The sequence below is a fragment of the Megascapheus bottae genome, chromosome 19 (assembly GCF_031878675.1).
Source record: "Megascapheus bottae isolate mThoBot1 chromosome 19, mThoBot2.hap1, whole genome shotgun sequence".
In the NCBI taxonomy this organism is placed as follows: Eukaryota; Metazoa; Chordata; class Mammalia; order Rodentia; family Geomyidae; genus Megascapheus; species Megascapheus bottae.
Genome location: NC_143527.1, coordinates 22630070 through 22646861, shown reverse-complemented (window position 1 = coordinate 22646861; position 16792 = coordinate 22630070). Strand labels below are relative to the sequence as shown.

Sequence of the window (16792 nt, the reverse complement as noted above, 5' to 3'; positions counted from 1 at the left end):
ATAGATTTCTGAATAATTTTTCAAAAATTATTTAATGTCTGTTACGTCACAAACATGAGATTATTGGATTTCTATACCTGTGACTTTAGTTCTAATATAAACAAAACTCTTAATGTACTGTAGAAATGTAAAGTAGGTAGCCTATATCATAAATATAGTGAAATCTGCTTGCTCTCATGGCAGGTCATGTTTAAATTAAAGTCATTTTGGTACATTTTTCATCTGCCCTATGCTAGGTCTTCCTTCAATTTCCATATATCATCTTGTTGGAGTCTCCTCTCTAATTACTTGTTTATATTATGCTTATTTTGGCTGGGAATATGGCTTAGTGGTAGAATGCTTGCATAGCATGCCTGAAGCCCTGGATTTCAGAAAATTCCTCAGAAAAAGCCAGAAATGGCACTGTGGTTCAAGTGGTATAGTGCTACCTTTGAGCATAAAGAAACTCAGAAAAGCTCCAGGCCCCGAGCTCATCAAGCCCCAGGACTGTCAAAATAAGAAGATTGGGAGGGGGTCAGGGAGAAAGAGAAACATGGGAAGGAGTCTCAATGTTCAAGAAGTGCCGAATGTAACTAACCCTTTTACATTACCCCGACAATACAATACATTTTTTAAAAAAATACAAAAAGGTTCATATCTACTTAACATTTTTCTTTGTGTATTGAGCCAGTGTATGTGACTAATTAAGAGATAATCTCAGTGTTTATGTATTCTTACTTTTTAAATTTATTCTCTACCATGCCAGATATTTGATCTAACAATCAACTCCTAGACAATAAAACCAGCAATTATAATAATAAAATTAGGAGGGAAAAATTTCAAGTTCGCACTGAGAATGACTGCCATAGAGCAAAAGTAACTTAATTTATATTCTCTGTGAAGTTGTCAGGAATTAGAAAGAGGTTTTCAATTTTACAATGCAATATTCTTTGTTTTAATTGATGAATCTACTTATATTTAACATATTCAGTTGGAAATAAAGTATGTTTTCTAAATCTATTTATAAAATGTTCTTTTTGTTGTTGTTGTTCTTATACATAAAGTGCCAAAGACTTACTTTTTAAAATAATTATATTCTTGCTTTTTATTGTTGTTCCACTTACATGTAACTGATTCAAAAAAAAATGTAATTTTGGAGCTTTGTGTAAGCTTTCCCACTTTCTACCCCTCTTTAAAAGACCATTCTATACTTTATAATGTTGAATAGTTTAACTACTTTAGACTTTAATGACTTTATTCAGTGGATTCAAAGCATTTATAAAAGTATTTGGACAAAATTAACCACTTCTTGGGGCCGGGAGTTTGGCTTAGTGGTAGATCGCTTACCTAGCACGCACAAAGAGCCGGGTTCGATTCCTCAGTACCACATATATAGGAAAAAGCCGGAAGTGGTGCTGTGCCTCAAGTGGTAGAGCTCTAACCTTGAGAAAGCACAAGGCCAGTTCTCAGGCCCTGAGCTCAAGCCCAGGACTGACTGGCCAAAAAAAAAGAAAAAAAAAGATTAACCACTTCTTTAGACTTCATAGTATTCTCAATTCATCATCAGGATAGCCTGCTAGTGTTTGTGCTACAATTTTTTTTTATTATTATAAAAGTGACTTATAGAGGGGTCATAGTTACATAAGTCAGGTAACATCACCCCTTCCCCTGTTCTCCTCGTTTCTCCCTCCCATCCTATCCATAGCTGTGTAGTTCATTTTCAATATAGTGTCCAGTAAACACGGTTGCTGCTTTTGTTCACCCTCTGTCTCTCCATTTCTGTGCCTCCCTTTTACTCAAAGCTTTTTTTTGTTTTTTTTTTTTTTATCTGTAACCAATCTTTTTCCCGAAAAAAAGAGGAAAAGCACATATTCCTCAGTATAATAAAAGAATTGTTAATAATTTACAAATTTACACAGGTTTACTTCTGGTTTTATGGCAGTTAATTGGAGATAGAAGTCTCACAGGCTTTATTGACAAGGCTGACTTTGAGTCACAGTGCTCAGATGTCCACCTCTTGAAGTAGCTAGATTTACAGGTGTGAGACATTGGCACCTGGCTCTCAAGGTTTTCACATAAAAAATATAAACTTTTAAAGAAATGAAAAGTTCTATTAAGTTTCAAGTGGACATATAAATAGCAGACAATTTTGGAGAAAATCATAGAGTATATAAAATATTGCACATGTATATTGAAGCTGATTACTTACATTTACATTGTGTTTAACTGAACTGCAAAAACAATGTATACTAACATGTTAAAATTGTTGTATTCATATTTCCTTTTTTTTTAGAGTGAAAAACGAAGTTCTAATTTTATGTACTTGATGGTTGAGTTTCGCTGCGTCAAATGTGATGATAAGGAGTATGGTATTGTTTATTATGAAAAGGTATTTTCTTTGGAATTGTTTATGATCTCTAAAGTAGAGGAGAGGGAAAACATTAAAAAAATAAATGTTATTCCTACTGAGATGAATTACTTGGTTGCAGAATAGGTACAGACAGCTGTCATCAACAGCTGTTTCTGTGTACACAAATCAAATCTCACAGCAACAAAAAGATTACAAACACCAATTATTCATGTAATGCAGTTTTGGCTTATAAAATTCAATAAGTATGCTAGTAATTAAAAACTTTTTGATTAATTGTTCTGTAACTTGGTAAATAGGACACTAAAGTAATAGCTTTAATTATAAATATTATTTGCAAAATACTGAAGATGTTATAGTTTAAAAAGTGGTAAGCTATTGGAAGCTTAGGGTCTGATTGTCATTTTTAATATGTAAGTAATATATATTTGTATATGTATTGGAATTCTACATATGACCTTAAGATTTTATTTATTTATGTAATATTATGTAATAGGTGCAAGAAGACCATGTTAACACTAGGATAATTTAATAATGAAATTGGTGTAATTTTTTTGTGTGTGTGTGGTCATGGAGCTGGAGCTCTAGGCCTGGGCACTATCCCTGAGGTATTTCGCTTAAGGCTAGCACTCTACCAACTTGGCCTTTTTATTATAGAAATAAAATAGTTCTGTGTTCCTATGTAGCTACTGGCAGAAATGTTTGTTGAGGAGGTTATATTTAAATACTATAGCAATAAAATGTAGTGTGAAGCAACAGAAATCCCTATGTTTTTATTAACATGGAAAAACAGTATTTAAGTACTTAAATCACTGCACTGAGAGCCATTTTTTTTTTTTTTTTTTTTTTTTTTTTGTGCCAGTCCTGGGCTGGAGCTCAGGGCCTGAGCACTGTCCTTGGACTTTCTCAAGGCTAGAGCTCTACCACCTGAGCCTCAGCACCACTTCTGGCTTTTTTCTATATATGTGGTACCGAGGAATTGAACCCAGGTCTTCGTGCGTGCTAGGCAAGCACTCTAGCCCTAGGCCAAACTCCCAGCCCGAGAGCCAATTTTTGATACATGGTATGTAATAGTTGATTTTTTTTCTTCTAGTGTGTAAGTTCATGTGGTACATTTATTGGAAACAGAACTTTGAATTACATTAATAGTATTACTTGTGAAAATCATAAGTGATTTTCAGCATATATATTTATATATACTTATCCTATGTGCGTGATGTGCAGTCTGTATTTACTTATGTGATAGTGTGTATATATACATACATACATACATACATACACATGCTTTATATTTCTATTTGAAAGGATCAGGTTTGGATGTTTAGTTAAAGATTATTTTTGTGGTATTTTTCAAGTTAATGTTTATATTTTCGCTATTTGCTGTTATCCCTTTCATTTTGGTATAAATGATCAGGACAAGGTTACTTGATGTGCCCTTTTATAAATGATACTCTGAACACTGCTTTGTTGTTAACAAAACTGTCAAAAACAAGTGCAGATAAATGAACTTGTCACCAATATATTTTGACATAATTCATTTTTACATTTTACACTATAGTTAATTTCTTTAAAGTAATATTGGTTGGTTTTCAGGAACTTCTAGTACAAAAATTTCTAATGCAGGTGGTCTATGGAAACAATAGAGGTGGGAAGGATCTTCTGAAAGACAACTTCGATGGTAGATGAAATAATAACAGAATAGAAATTAGTAGAATTTCAGGCATTTTGAAAAGGTTCTTGACCCCTTTCCACAGCTTCCAGAAAATTGCTCACAAATTAATGCCTGTCTACCTACTCTGTCATATTTCCACTTAGTGTAAAGAGGCTGGGCCAGTGTATTGAATCTAATGGAAATAGACTTTCTTGTCACCTATCTTTCATGACAGATAGCCTCAGTGAAGATTACTTGTCAGAGTTGGGCTGATAAATGTGTTTTCTGGTGTTGTGACTGAGAACAAGCCTGTTAAACAACAGCTATGAGAATTTGTGGTTTCCTGTAAGACTCAAATTACTGAACTGAAGCAAAGTCACAATACTTCCCCTCTTTAATTCTCTCGTGATTTAGTTATACATATTTAAAATTAAAAACATACTAACATTTGGAAGTTGACAGGAAAGCTTGATCCTAGGTATATACTCCTGAGGGAATGAATTTTTACCTTAATTAGTTTGGCCTTTTCCATTGTACATGGCAGTGACATTTTATTACATTAAATTACCTTTCTTACCTGAATTGGATAAAATTAAAAGCCATCATTCTTCAACAAAGCAAGACAGCTTTCTTGCTTAAGAACTGATGAATATATTACTGTTTTTTAAGTTTACATTCTGTTGATCCTTTGAGAAACAGTAATGCAGCATTCCTAGTTGTGCATGAGTCAATCCCAGACCTATAATTCTGCTTCTTTGCATGAATCTCGGTTGTTGAACTTTGAAAAGTTACCAGTATTTGATACCTTTACAAATAATATAAACACATCCATTTTTTTTTTACCATATTTTAATTTTGTTCTATTTTCTTGCTCTATATTTGAAAACAAGGACCTTGTCTTTGATCCACAAAACTTAAAAGGATAAGAACAGTTTGTTACTTTCTAGGCTTCCTATCTCTACAGCTGTAATGTGAATTATGTTGTAATTTTTTTTCACACTGGTTTTATCAGTAATAAACACACTGGTTTTATCAGTAATAAAAGAAGTGGAAAAATGAATATGCTTTATAATTGAGAGGTGATAACCTTTCAAATGTTTTCTTAAATAGAATAAAAATATATAGCATCATGTCTTATTTAGTTAAGTGTTCTTTCTTTCTTTCTTTCTTTCTTTCTTTCTTTCTTTCTTTCTTTCTTTCTTTCTTTCAACTTACTGGGCTGTAATCTAGGATGGTGATGAATCATCCCCAATTTTAACCAGCTTTGAATTTGTGAAAGTTCCTGACCCTCAAATGTCTATGGTAAGTTATTATGCACAGTTTTTATAAAAGTCCTTTTCTCCAGAATGATTGTGTCTTTGAATTATGTACATACTTTTCTTCAAATGATTTATGGAAAAATGATTTCATCAGGTTCAGATGAAATGTTTACAAGCAGCATTGGCATCCTAAAAATAAACTCAGGATAATATAAAATTGGAAGACCATTATTTAAATTGCTGAAAGATAGTTGCTAGAGTGAGAACTTTTCAAAATTTGTGATTGAAAGTGTGTCATATAGTAGATGAATTTATATAGTGTGGATCCTACAACTATGATCAGCAGATGAAAATTTTAGAGAAATCAGTTTTGGCTTGAAATAAGGAGAACTGGTGTAAAGGACTTAAACCAGTAATCCCTACATTTATCTAACCGGTAAATAAATATTTTTAAAAACAAAAAAATGTGTGTACATACATACCACATACATTTTTATGTACATACATATATAACTGAGTGAATGCATACATATATGTAATGTTTTTCTTTTCTTTCTTTCTTTTTTTTTTTTGGCCAGTCCCAGGCTTGAACTCAGGGTTTGGGTGTTGTCCTTGGACTTTCTCAAGGGTAGCACTCTACCACTTGAGCCACAACACCACTTCCACTTTTTTTTTTTTTAATGTGTATGGTACTGAGGTATCAATCCCAGGGCTTTGTGCATGTTAGGCAAGCACTCTACCACTAGTCCATGCTCTTGGCTGTGTATACAGTCTTAAGTCATGACAATTAGCTATGATTTTGGTCATGGGTAAAACAGTCTGTGCTAGATACAGATATATTCAAGCTATGGGACAATTGTCTCTGCCTTCAGTAACTGAGAACTTATGAAACTGTTCATGTGTTATTACAGTGATGTCATAAGGTCTTTAGTATTTGATGAGGGGGGAGTGCTTTCATCTGGATGTCACAGCAGATTTTTTGAGAGTAAAGGTGATACTGATTGAGAATGCAAAGCATCTTGGCTGTGTAGAGAGCATGAGGTGGCAGATGTTCCAAGAAGTTGATGTGAGATGTGCATATTATGTTAATGATAGAACTTAAGTGATACTTAGTTGCTTAGTATTGAAAGGGGATTTACTTTTTAAAGATATGCAAGGGACTAAGTTGATTCCAGCATAAAACATTATTATAAAATAGTTTTCACTCTTTTACTGTTTCTGGTTTGCTATTAGAATTTTCTCTTGATGAAGCTTACATTTTTTTTGGTTCGTTGTTGAGCTTGAACTCTGGGCTTGGGCACTGTCCTTGAGCTCTTTCAGCTCAAGTCTATCCCTCTAACACTTGAGCCACAGCACCACTTCCGTTTTTCTGGTGGTTAATTGAAGATGACTTTAGTTCTCGAAGCTGGCTTTGAACCACAATCCTTAAGATCTCAGCCTCCTGAATAGCTAGGATCACAGGCATGAGTCACAGCATCCAGCACATTCTGAATATTTTAAAATACTTTATAGGAGAATTTAGTTGAGAGCAAACACCACAAGCTTGCCCGGAGTCTAAGAAGTGGACCTTCTGACCACGATCTCAAGCCCAATGCAGCTACAAGAGATCAGCTAAATGTAAGAACACTTACATGATATAAATATAAAAAATATTTAAGTGGATAGTGTGGTTGCTGTTGATATAATTAGGTTTAAAAGGATTTAAGTGATTTTGAAATGTATGAAACTTATTTAATACATTTTTTTCACTAGGTTTGATGAAATCTACCTAATTTTAACAATTTCACATTTTTCTGTTTTTGCTTTTGTCTGGGGATTTTAATAAATCTGTTACCTCTGGAAATAATGTTACTAGTAATATGTACTCTGATATTAAAACAGTCTTGGAAACTATGTAGGAGTTCATTTTGTTATTTCCTTGTTAATTGTGTATGATATTGCTGTTTGTTTTGGTTTGGTTTGTTTTGTTTAACTTAAAAAATATGCTCTGTAATTATATACTTTTGTAAAGTGCTCCCTTGGACTCTAATAATGCACTTTTTTGTTAATTATGGTACATTTTAGTCTTACTTGATTCTTTATGCCCTCTCCTGGCTTGAAGAATAATTGTAATAAAGGCGTATTTAACTAAATGAAAATTAACTGATATGAAAATACATATGCAGTATTTATTTGACTAAATGAAAATTAACTGATATGAAAATACATATTCAGTATTTATTCTTCGTTGTAGATTATTGTGAGTTACCCACCAACCAAGCAACTTACATATGAAGAACAAGATCTTGTTTGGAAGTTTAGATACTACCTTACTAATCAAGAAAAAGTGAGTTTCTTGAACATATTCATGCATAAAATGTATCTGAAACTTTGTTATTAAAACCAAGGTAAGGTAAAATTACCTTGGAGTTATAGTCTTTGTCAGCTTAATACTATGCAACAATATATATGCTAATCCTATTAAAATAATTAAATTGCTATATGTATATATATAATTTTTATTGTATATTTATTTGTTGACTCAGAATGGCTGAATGTATTGTCAGACTTGACTTCACTTTCTGATACTATGGTTTGTATGAACTAGGTAGGTTAAGGCAGATTAGTTTGCTGCTTTTTATTTTTGTGGAGGGAACTTGACTCATTTGAGAGATAATATAGTTGAGTTACCTCATGGATTATGTGGCTCATAGTAGATGTGGAGTTAATGTTGATTCTTCCTGTGTTGCTCTTCTCCTCTCTTGGCACCTGGGTAACTTGGAAAATACTTACAGAATTAAAAGACGGGCATGTTAGAAAGAGACACTTACAGTGAAGTCATGAGCAGCAGATGAGTCTGGACCTGGTTTGGAAACTAAAAACTTTTTGACTGTAAGCAAATAATTCAGCTACCTTAAGTTTTTGTTTACTCACATTTAATGAGATAAGTATGCTGTAGTAAGTTTTATATACCTTCAGTTCCTTAAAATTGCGTATAAAGAAAATCTTTGGATACAGGGCCAAATACTGTTTGTTTTGTTTTGTTTTTCTTTTTGCTGATCTAGAGGCTTGAACAGGGCTGTGGCACTGTTCTTGACCATTTTTGCTCAAGCCTCGCATAGTTCCACTCCTGTTGTTTTTGTGGTTTATTGGAAATTAGAGTCTCATGGACTTTCTTGCCCCATCTGGCTTCAAACTGTGATCCTCAGGTCTCAATCTCTTAACTAGTTTGGATTATTGGCAATAATGGCAGCCAGAAATACTAACTCTTAAAGTATAAAAATGTAGCAAATATTTCTAAATCCTTAATATTTTTATCAAGAGATGATCAAAATGTAGATATCTATTAAAGTTAAAAAACAGTTAAATAGTATCGATTAAACAGCTGTTGTGACAAGGATCATTTAAATGCCACAACCAGCACACAGTGTACATATTATATCAGTGTTGTACAGATGAGGGAAGAAACCTTTTCAATATCACAAAGTGTTCCTTGTAAATGTTCCTTGCTATACTTACCTTTATGAGTTAAAAGAGAAGACAGTAAGTGAAAATACAGAAAACTGTAAAGACAACATTTAAGTATCGTGTACATGCTTTGACAAGAATTCTCCAATGCGTTAGGGAGTTGAAACATTAGGAAAATTAATGTCTATCAGGAAGCAGCTATCTAATTCTGTAAGAATGAATTAATGTGTTTTACAGTCTCATGAGATGATCGTTAACTACTTCATTTTAACTTGTTTTTCTGAGCAAATTGTCCTTCAGTTAAAAATGAAGCTACAGCTCATCTTAATTCTTTAGCTTTTCTTCTTTATTATTTATTGATAACCTGGGAAATTCTCTGTAGATTAATCATGTTTATTCTTCTTTTATGTCCATAGTAAGAATGAGAAAAATTTCAATTTTATTATAACTTTGAGTGCTTTTTTTCTCTTTATCATTGAACACAAGGAAATATTCAGCAGCAGAAACAGGTTTGTGAATTTGTGTTCTATAAAGATTGAGTTGACATCATGATACTGTGTTAAATGAAGAATGACCTTGGTCGCAGAAATTGCATTTTGAGTGCAGCACAGTGTCGTCTCAAATTCTCAGCAAGATATTGAATTAAATCTGTTAGGATGTATAGGTTCAAAAAAGCATAGACTGGATTTACAGAGCAGAAATTCCTTAGCTAGAAAGGCTGGAAAGAAAAATTGTTTGTTTAAACAAGTAGTCACTTCTCACTGAAATTCAATTACTTCTAGATGTGTTCAAAAGGAATAAAATGCTCAAGTGATATAAAGTGTGTGACAAGTTTCATTTAACTACTTCATTTCAAATTTTCCAAAGGTGGGTGATGAAACTTCAATTCTCAGGACATATTACAGGATTTTTTACAATCTCTAGAGAAGAGTGAACAATATTTTTTAATGTTTGAGAAGGACTTTAGGGTAAACCAAATATAAATTGGCTTTGAAGTGACCACAGGAAATATTTCACTGTCACATTTGTATCCTTATAATCATTTAAAGTGAATTTTGTAGAAAACAAACACTTATGTACATTGCCCCTTAATTCATTTACACAAAGAGAATCTTTCAGTGTCAAGTTCTCTGAATTGTGATTTAGGCCATTTGGCATTTAGGGTCCCCAGTTTGAGAAGCGTTTCTAGAGACAAGGTCATGCTTAGTGAAGAAATTGGAGGAAATTGGTTCTTATGGATTTATTCTATTTAAAAAAATTAAATTTGATCCACTTACTTATTTTTTTTGTAAAAGACCGGTCTCAAATAATTTAGATAAAAATTCTCTAATCTGTATTTGATGTCACGGCTAGTATAATAAAAACATTTACATATATGAAATATATTTAAATTTGTAGTCCATGTTAGGTAGAAAGTTAACATTCTTTTTGAAATTCAGAATATAAATTTTTAATGTTTCTTTAAAAATTAATTAAAAATAAATGTATTTCCTCTATTTTTTTTCTTCCTTTCTTTTTTTTTTTTGGGTCAGATGTGGGACTTGAACTGTGGGCCCTGACACTGTCCCTGAGCAACTCAGCTCAAGGATATTGACCTAGCACCTGAGCCACAGTGTCAACTCCAGTTTTCTGGTGGTTAATTGGTGATAAGAGTCTCATGGGCTTTATTGCCTGGGCTGGCTTTGAACCACAATCCTCAGATCTCAGCCTCCTAAGTAGTTTAGATGACAGGTGTGAATCAATTTTTTTAAGGAAAAGCAATAGGAAGAGTCATGGAAATACATTATGGAGACAGTGATATTAGGACAAGAATCATCACAAGTTGATGGTGAAGCATAGCTGATGTGGATTTAGTTTACTTAACAAGTATTGACATAGCATTACACAAAGCTGTAGAGTTTAAAGTATCCTGTCAGTAAATTGCACAAAATTTTATTAAACGAAGGGTTTTTGTACACAGTAAATAAACACATAGGTAATTACTGTATATGAAATCTGACAAGATGAGTGTGTTCTCATATGAGATGATTTCAGAGGGATCAGACTTAAATTATATACTTGTTTAACATTATTTAGTGTGGAAGGTAAGCATAAGGAAGAAAGATTGTTAGCATGTGAGAAACAAGAGTTTGTATAAAAAGTTAAAGAACAAAGGTTATCAGTTTGTGATTGGCCTTGAGTTCTATACTTGGGAATTGGATTTCACTGGTAACAGGAAAACCTCTAAATCAGATATCGAAAATGTTTTATTTTAAGGAAGATCAAATCATGTACACTGGAGTACAGCTGAGAATAAAAGTGACATAGTTAAGAAGATACATATTAAGTGGATAGTGTACTTTGAAATGGATGCTAGAGGTTAGGCTTCAGGGCATGAAACAAAGATATATGTGATACATGGAAGGTGCAAGATGAGATGTTTTTATTGTTAAATATTGTAAGTTAGGATATTGGTAGAGTAGGAAATTAGAACTTTCCAGTGATTAGACTGGGTAAATATGGTACAAGATAAAACTTGAAATATATATGCAAATATAGTATTGTTAACAGTGACATAATTGTGGTTTAATAAGAGATAACAATGTGATGATTTTAAGATCAAAAGACAGATTAAATAATATAAAACCATAAAATGTGATACTAAATTCAACATGAGAAATATAGTAACCACAATATCTGGTAAGAAAATAACTACCAGGCACTAGTGGCTCCTTCTGTAATTCTAGCTACCCATGAGGCTGAGACTTGGAGGATAGCTATTCTTAGCCAACCTGGGAAGAAAACTCTAAGATTCCATTTCCAGTTAACCAGCAAAATCTCACTGGAAGCATGACTAAAGTGTTTCAATGCTGACCTTGACAAAGAAAGGCAAGCAAGACTGGAGGCCATGAGTTCAAACCTTGCAGCCACCATCTCTTCCCCAAAAAAGTAAAAAAGAAAACATTTATCAAATTCTATTCTTCAGGAACTGTTGCAATTTTGTTGTTGTTTTGTTGTTGTTTTTTGTGGTCTTAGGGCTTGAACTCTGAGCTTTGGTGATAACCCTGAGCTTTTCAGCTCAAGGCTAGCTCTCTACCACTTGAGCCACAGCACCACTTCTGCTTTTCTTCTGGTGGTTAATTGGAGATGAGTCTTCTGAACATTAGTGCCCTGGCTGGCTTTGAACCATGGTCCTCCGATCTCAGCCTCCTAAGTAGTTGGGATTACAGGAGTTGGCCATCAGAGCCCAACTTGCGCAAATGTTTTACTTTTATTTACTATGTAATCTTTATTATAACCAAATGAGATTTGTCTCTCAAAATGTAATATGCGGTCAGGCTGGGAGTTTGGTCTAGTAGTAGACTGCTTGCCTACCATGCACAAAGACCCAAGTTTGATTCCTTGGTACCACATACATAGAAAAAGCTGGAAGAGCTCTAGCATTGAGAAAGCCCAGGGACAGTGTTCAGGCTGATTTCAAGCCCCCAGGACTTGCAATAAGAAAAAGAAAAAAAGTAATATGCGGTATGGGAGTGTAGCCTAGTGGTAGAGTGCTCTCCTAATATGCATGAAGCCCTGGGTTTGATTCCTGGGTACCACATACTCAGAAAAATCCAGAAGTGGTGCTGTGGCTCAAGTGCCAGAGCACTAGCCATGAGCAAAAAGTGTTCAAGGACAGTGCCCAGACCCTGAGTTCAAGCCATATGACTGGTAAAATAATAAATATAAGTAATATGTGCCTCGCAATTCACTTAATATAATAATGGGCAAATCAGGAATTATGATTTTAATATAGATGCTCTAACTTGGTAGCCTATTTTCTTGTCTTTGTAGGTTCTAGAGATAAAATTGCTTTTAAACCCTTTATCATTACTACATATAGGTCAATAAAATATGTTTAAAAGACCTGAGATTTATTATTATTTTTATTATTGCTGCCTTCAGATTCTTATACTTCCTTTTTGATTCTTCTCTTCATTCTGTTGCATCTGGGTTTACATTTGTAACATTTAGCACTATAATATTGTGAATTTTCCTGTACAGTTCCTTAAGTTCCTTGGCAGCAGTATACTCTATAAATCTCAGTAATATACCTATAAATCTGAGAACCAGAAGTTAGATTGTTTCAGGTATTGAATTGAATACATTGACATGCTGCAGGATTTGCTTATAATAAGTATATACCCACATATTTCTATTAAGGCTGTTGATGTACTGTGAAATGGAAAAGCTTTCACTGTAGTTATTTAAGAAGTATTGCTTTGTTTCCACATTCAACCTAGAATTGCGTTTTAGATGTGAAAAATAAATGCATGGAATAAGTTAGTAGGCAATCTATGTTCTATATGAAGAGAGAGAACATTATACTAAACTGTTTGTGGGAGGCATTGAGGAAAAGGACAACTGTGTCTGGAGAATACATATGCCAGTTGTAGAGATGAGAAATGTAGCAAAATCACCTTGTGGTTAGAAAAACATCATCATAAATGACCATAGTAAAACTGAACTAACTTCTAAAGGAAGCATTGAGAATTGGAGAAAACTTGCTGGAAGCATTGAACTTCTGACAAGCTGGTCATAAAGAAAGTGCCATTATTTTGATGGAACGTAAGAAAGTTTGTAGGCAGAATATATTAACTTGGCTGAAACATAGAAAGGCAGGAGAGAAATCTGTATTTAATGAAATGGATTGTGGTGAATATTCATATATAAAGTTATTGAAATGTGGGGGATGTTTTGACAGCTAAAGATGGCTTTTTACTTTATTTAGTAACTAAAATGACCCTGTTATCTAAGTGAAGCCATATTATAAATATATAGCGGCCATGTTATTGTTATTACAAGGATTATACATTTAGTGAGAGTGAATTTATTTTCATTAAGTTTAGAGAATGAAATGGACCCATGATAAATGTTACTTATGGTTCACCATAATTGAAAAAAAGCAAATGGCTTATTGTTCATTGATTACTTTAGTACTTAGACACTAGAGAATTTGGCCGAGAGGAAATTTAGGTAGTGTTGTTAGGAATAATTGACAGGGTTGAGAATGAGTTTAGAAGATTGGTATTGGTAAGGTAAGGGCTTCATTTGGTATGAACTTAATGACAGTACCTTGATGATGAAGGCAGTATCTGACAGGAGGAATGTGGGGTGGATTTTGGATTCTAGAACTAGTCCACGTTTTGAGGTGATGAACAATTTTTAATTTTGTTGAAATTATATATGATGTAAGCGTTGGACTTTACACTGAGTTTTTGTTTGGCGGGGGGCAGTATTGGGCCTTAAACCTTGAACTCAGGGATTGTATGGTGTCCCTTCACATTTCTACCCAAAGCTGACACTCTTCCATTGAGCTACAGCTCCACTTATGGCTTCTTGGTGGTTAATTGAGCATAAGCCAACAGTCTCATGGACATTTTTGCTCAGATTAGCTTTGAAAGTCATTGCTCAGATAGCAGCCTACTGAGTAAAGTTATAGACACCTCCTAATATAACTTTTTTTCTTAATTTACTAAAGTCAAGAAAGGGATAGACATTTAGTTTCACTTTATGACATACTAAATGAAATTGTGTTTGGTTTTCCACATGTACATATATTTGGGAGCCTGGTTATTTTGCTAATTAATTTTTAAAAAGTAGAAAAACAGTCCTCATGTGAGTATGCTCAAAAGCAGACCTGGGAGATGATTGAAGTGTACTATACTGGAGATGTGAACCTCTGCTTGCTGTAAAATGGAGAGTGAAATGAAGACCAGTAATGTGATATGGTTTCTAATTTTAAAATCATTTCTAATTTTAGGCTTTGACAAAATTTTTGAAGTGTGTTAATTGGGATCTACCTCAAGAGGCTAAGCAGGCATTGGAACTCCTAGGGAAATGGAAGCCAATGGATGTGGAAGATTCTCTGGAGCTGTTATCCTCTCATTTCACCAATCCAACAGTGAGGCGTTATGCAGTGGCCCGGTTGAGACAGGCTGATGACGAGGCATGTCATTATTCATTATTCCTGGTTCTCTCTCTGCATTTAAAGTGTGCTAAGTTTAATACTAGAGTGTAATTATACATTGTGTGTGTGTGTGTGTGTGTGTGTGTGTGTGTGTGTGTGTATTAGAGAGAGAGAGAGAGAGAGAGAGAGAGAGAGAGAGAGAGAGAGAGAGAGAGAGAGATGAACAAGCACAAGACAGATATTTAGAAGGGAACAGGATATAGTAGGTATGTTTTCAGAACTAGAATTAAAATATTCCTCCAAGGACTGCTCTGTGAAATAAAAATTTACTTCCTGATCTATTTTGTGATGGGACAATCTCTCCCAGGGCATTTACCTGGCAGCAGAGCTTATATTGCTGTGTCTGGAAAAAGGAATTCAAGTGAAAAATGGTTTAATGCAGTAACAGCTAGGGAATAATTCAAATCCCCTCTATCAGTCAGTATACAACAAGCCACATTTAATTGTAGCCTCACAAAGCCCTTGGGGCCTTTAAAGCACAGAAATGCATGGTCACCCAACTCTCCTTCAAACTGCTCCTTTAAACTTGCATCTGCTGGCAATTAAGTGTACATGTAGATTTTCCAAATGTAGTTTTGAATTCTCTTGGTAGCAAAGACTGCCGAGTTTATGCTGACTGTTTATAGTCATGTGAAGTCATCAGATGAGGAGAGACACTAGTTGACACAAAGCATTGCTGGACTTTGAGTTTACTAATTTAGTGCAGAATTTCTAATCCAAAAATTTGAGTCAATGTTCTCAAACATAACTTTATAGTTTATACTAGCCAGCTAATAGGGCAGTAAATCTTCTCAACCCTCGCTAGATAGAGAAATAATGGTCTCATGGAACAACTACAACCAGTAGTCTTTTTTATATATATATAAAACAATGATATAATTTGTGCACACACTGTCTGTGCACGCTTTGTGTGTATGTGAGTAGCTATTTGTATGTGTGTGCATGTCCTGGTACTGTGGTTTGAACTGAGGGCCTGAATGCTAACTCTTAGCTTTTTCACTGAAGGCTGTCACTCTACAACTTAAGCCATAGATCCATTTCTAATATTTTTTTTTGGTGATTAATTAATGATATAAGTCTCACAGGACATTCCCCCACCTCCCTTTCCTTTTTTGGGGGTCCTGAGGCTGGGTACTGATCTACTGATCCTGAGTTTCTTTGTGTTCAGGGCTAGTAATCTACCACTTGAGACACATCACCACTTCCAGCCTTTTCTGAGTAGTTTAGTGGAGATAAGGGTCTAAGGGCTGGCTTTGAACCACAGTCCTCAGATCTCAGCCTCCTTCGCTAGGATTACAGATATGAGCCACTGGTTCCTTGCAGGCACCATTATTTTTAGTCAGTGACCACTTTTTGCCAGACATTCTTCAGTAACTTTTTTTTTTTTAATGATTCATGACTGTAAGGATTATGTTGTGTTTGTTTTATAAAAAGACACTATGAGCACTAAGAGGTTAAGCAGATTAGTAACATACCAAAGGTAACAAATGAAAAGTGGTAGATGAAAACAAAATGTTAACTTGATATTTAGGAATAAATTACGCTTGTAATACTTTTCCTTTGATTTTCTAATAATAGCTTCTTTTTCATTTGTTTATTTTCCAGGATTTATTAATGTACTTATTACAGCTGGTCCAAGCTCTCAAATATGAAAATTTTGATGACATAAAGAATGGATTGGAACCTACCAAGAAGGATAGTCAGGGTTCAGTGTCAGAGAGTGTGTCAAATCCTGGAATAAATTCTGCAGAAACAGATAGGTATGGCTATCCAGCGAGGGTATATTTTCAAATGTGATAGCTTTTTTCCTTCTTTATTATCCTCTCCTTTTAACCCAAGTGTACCAACTGTAGCTCTCATATATGAGGATAAAACTTTGTTCCCCTTATAGATCCACCATATTTTATCTGTACTAGTGTTCAAGTTGTTGTTGGTTTTTTTTTTGGGGGGGGGTATGGAGGGTCCTGGGGCTTGAACTAGTCTTGGGTGTTTTCCCTGGGCTCTTCAGCTCAAGGCTACCGCCCTACCCCTGAGCCTGGGCATTGTCCCTGAGTTCTTCAGACCAAGGCTACTGCCCTACCAGAGCCAAACCCCACTTC

At 34.4% G+C, this 16792-nt stretch overlaps 1 protein-coding gene across 1 annotated transcript in view; it reads left to right on the top strand.

Annotated features, from left to right (window-relative positions):
- Window positions 1-16792, top strand: part of Pik3c3 (phosphatidylinositol 3-kinase catalytic subunit type 3) — a 90551-nt gene that overhangs the window by 25494 nt on the left and 48265 nt on the right. The window contains exons 6-11 of the mRNA XM_090353185.1: window positions 2273-2368; window positions 5229-5300; window positions 6770-6874; window positions 7491-7583; window positions 14487-14672; window positions 16299-16453. Of these exons, the coding sequence (XP_090209311.1) occupies window positions 2273-2368; window positions 5229-5300; window positions 6770-6874; window positions 7491-7583; window positions 14487-14672; window positions 16299-16453 (707 nt within the window). The remainder of the gene's footprint in view (window positions 1-2272; window positions 2369-5228; window positions 5301-6769; window positions 6875-7490; window positions 7584-14486; window positions 14673-16298; window positions 16454-16792) is intronic.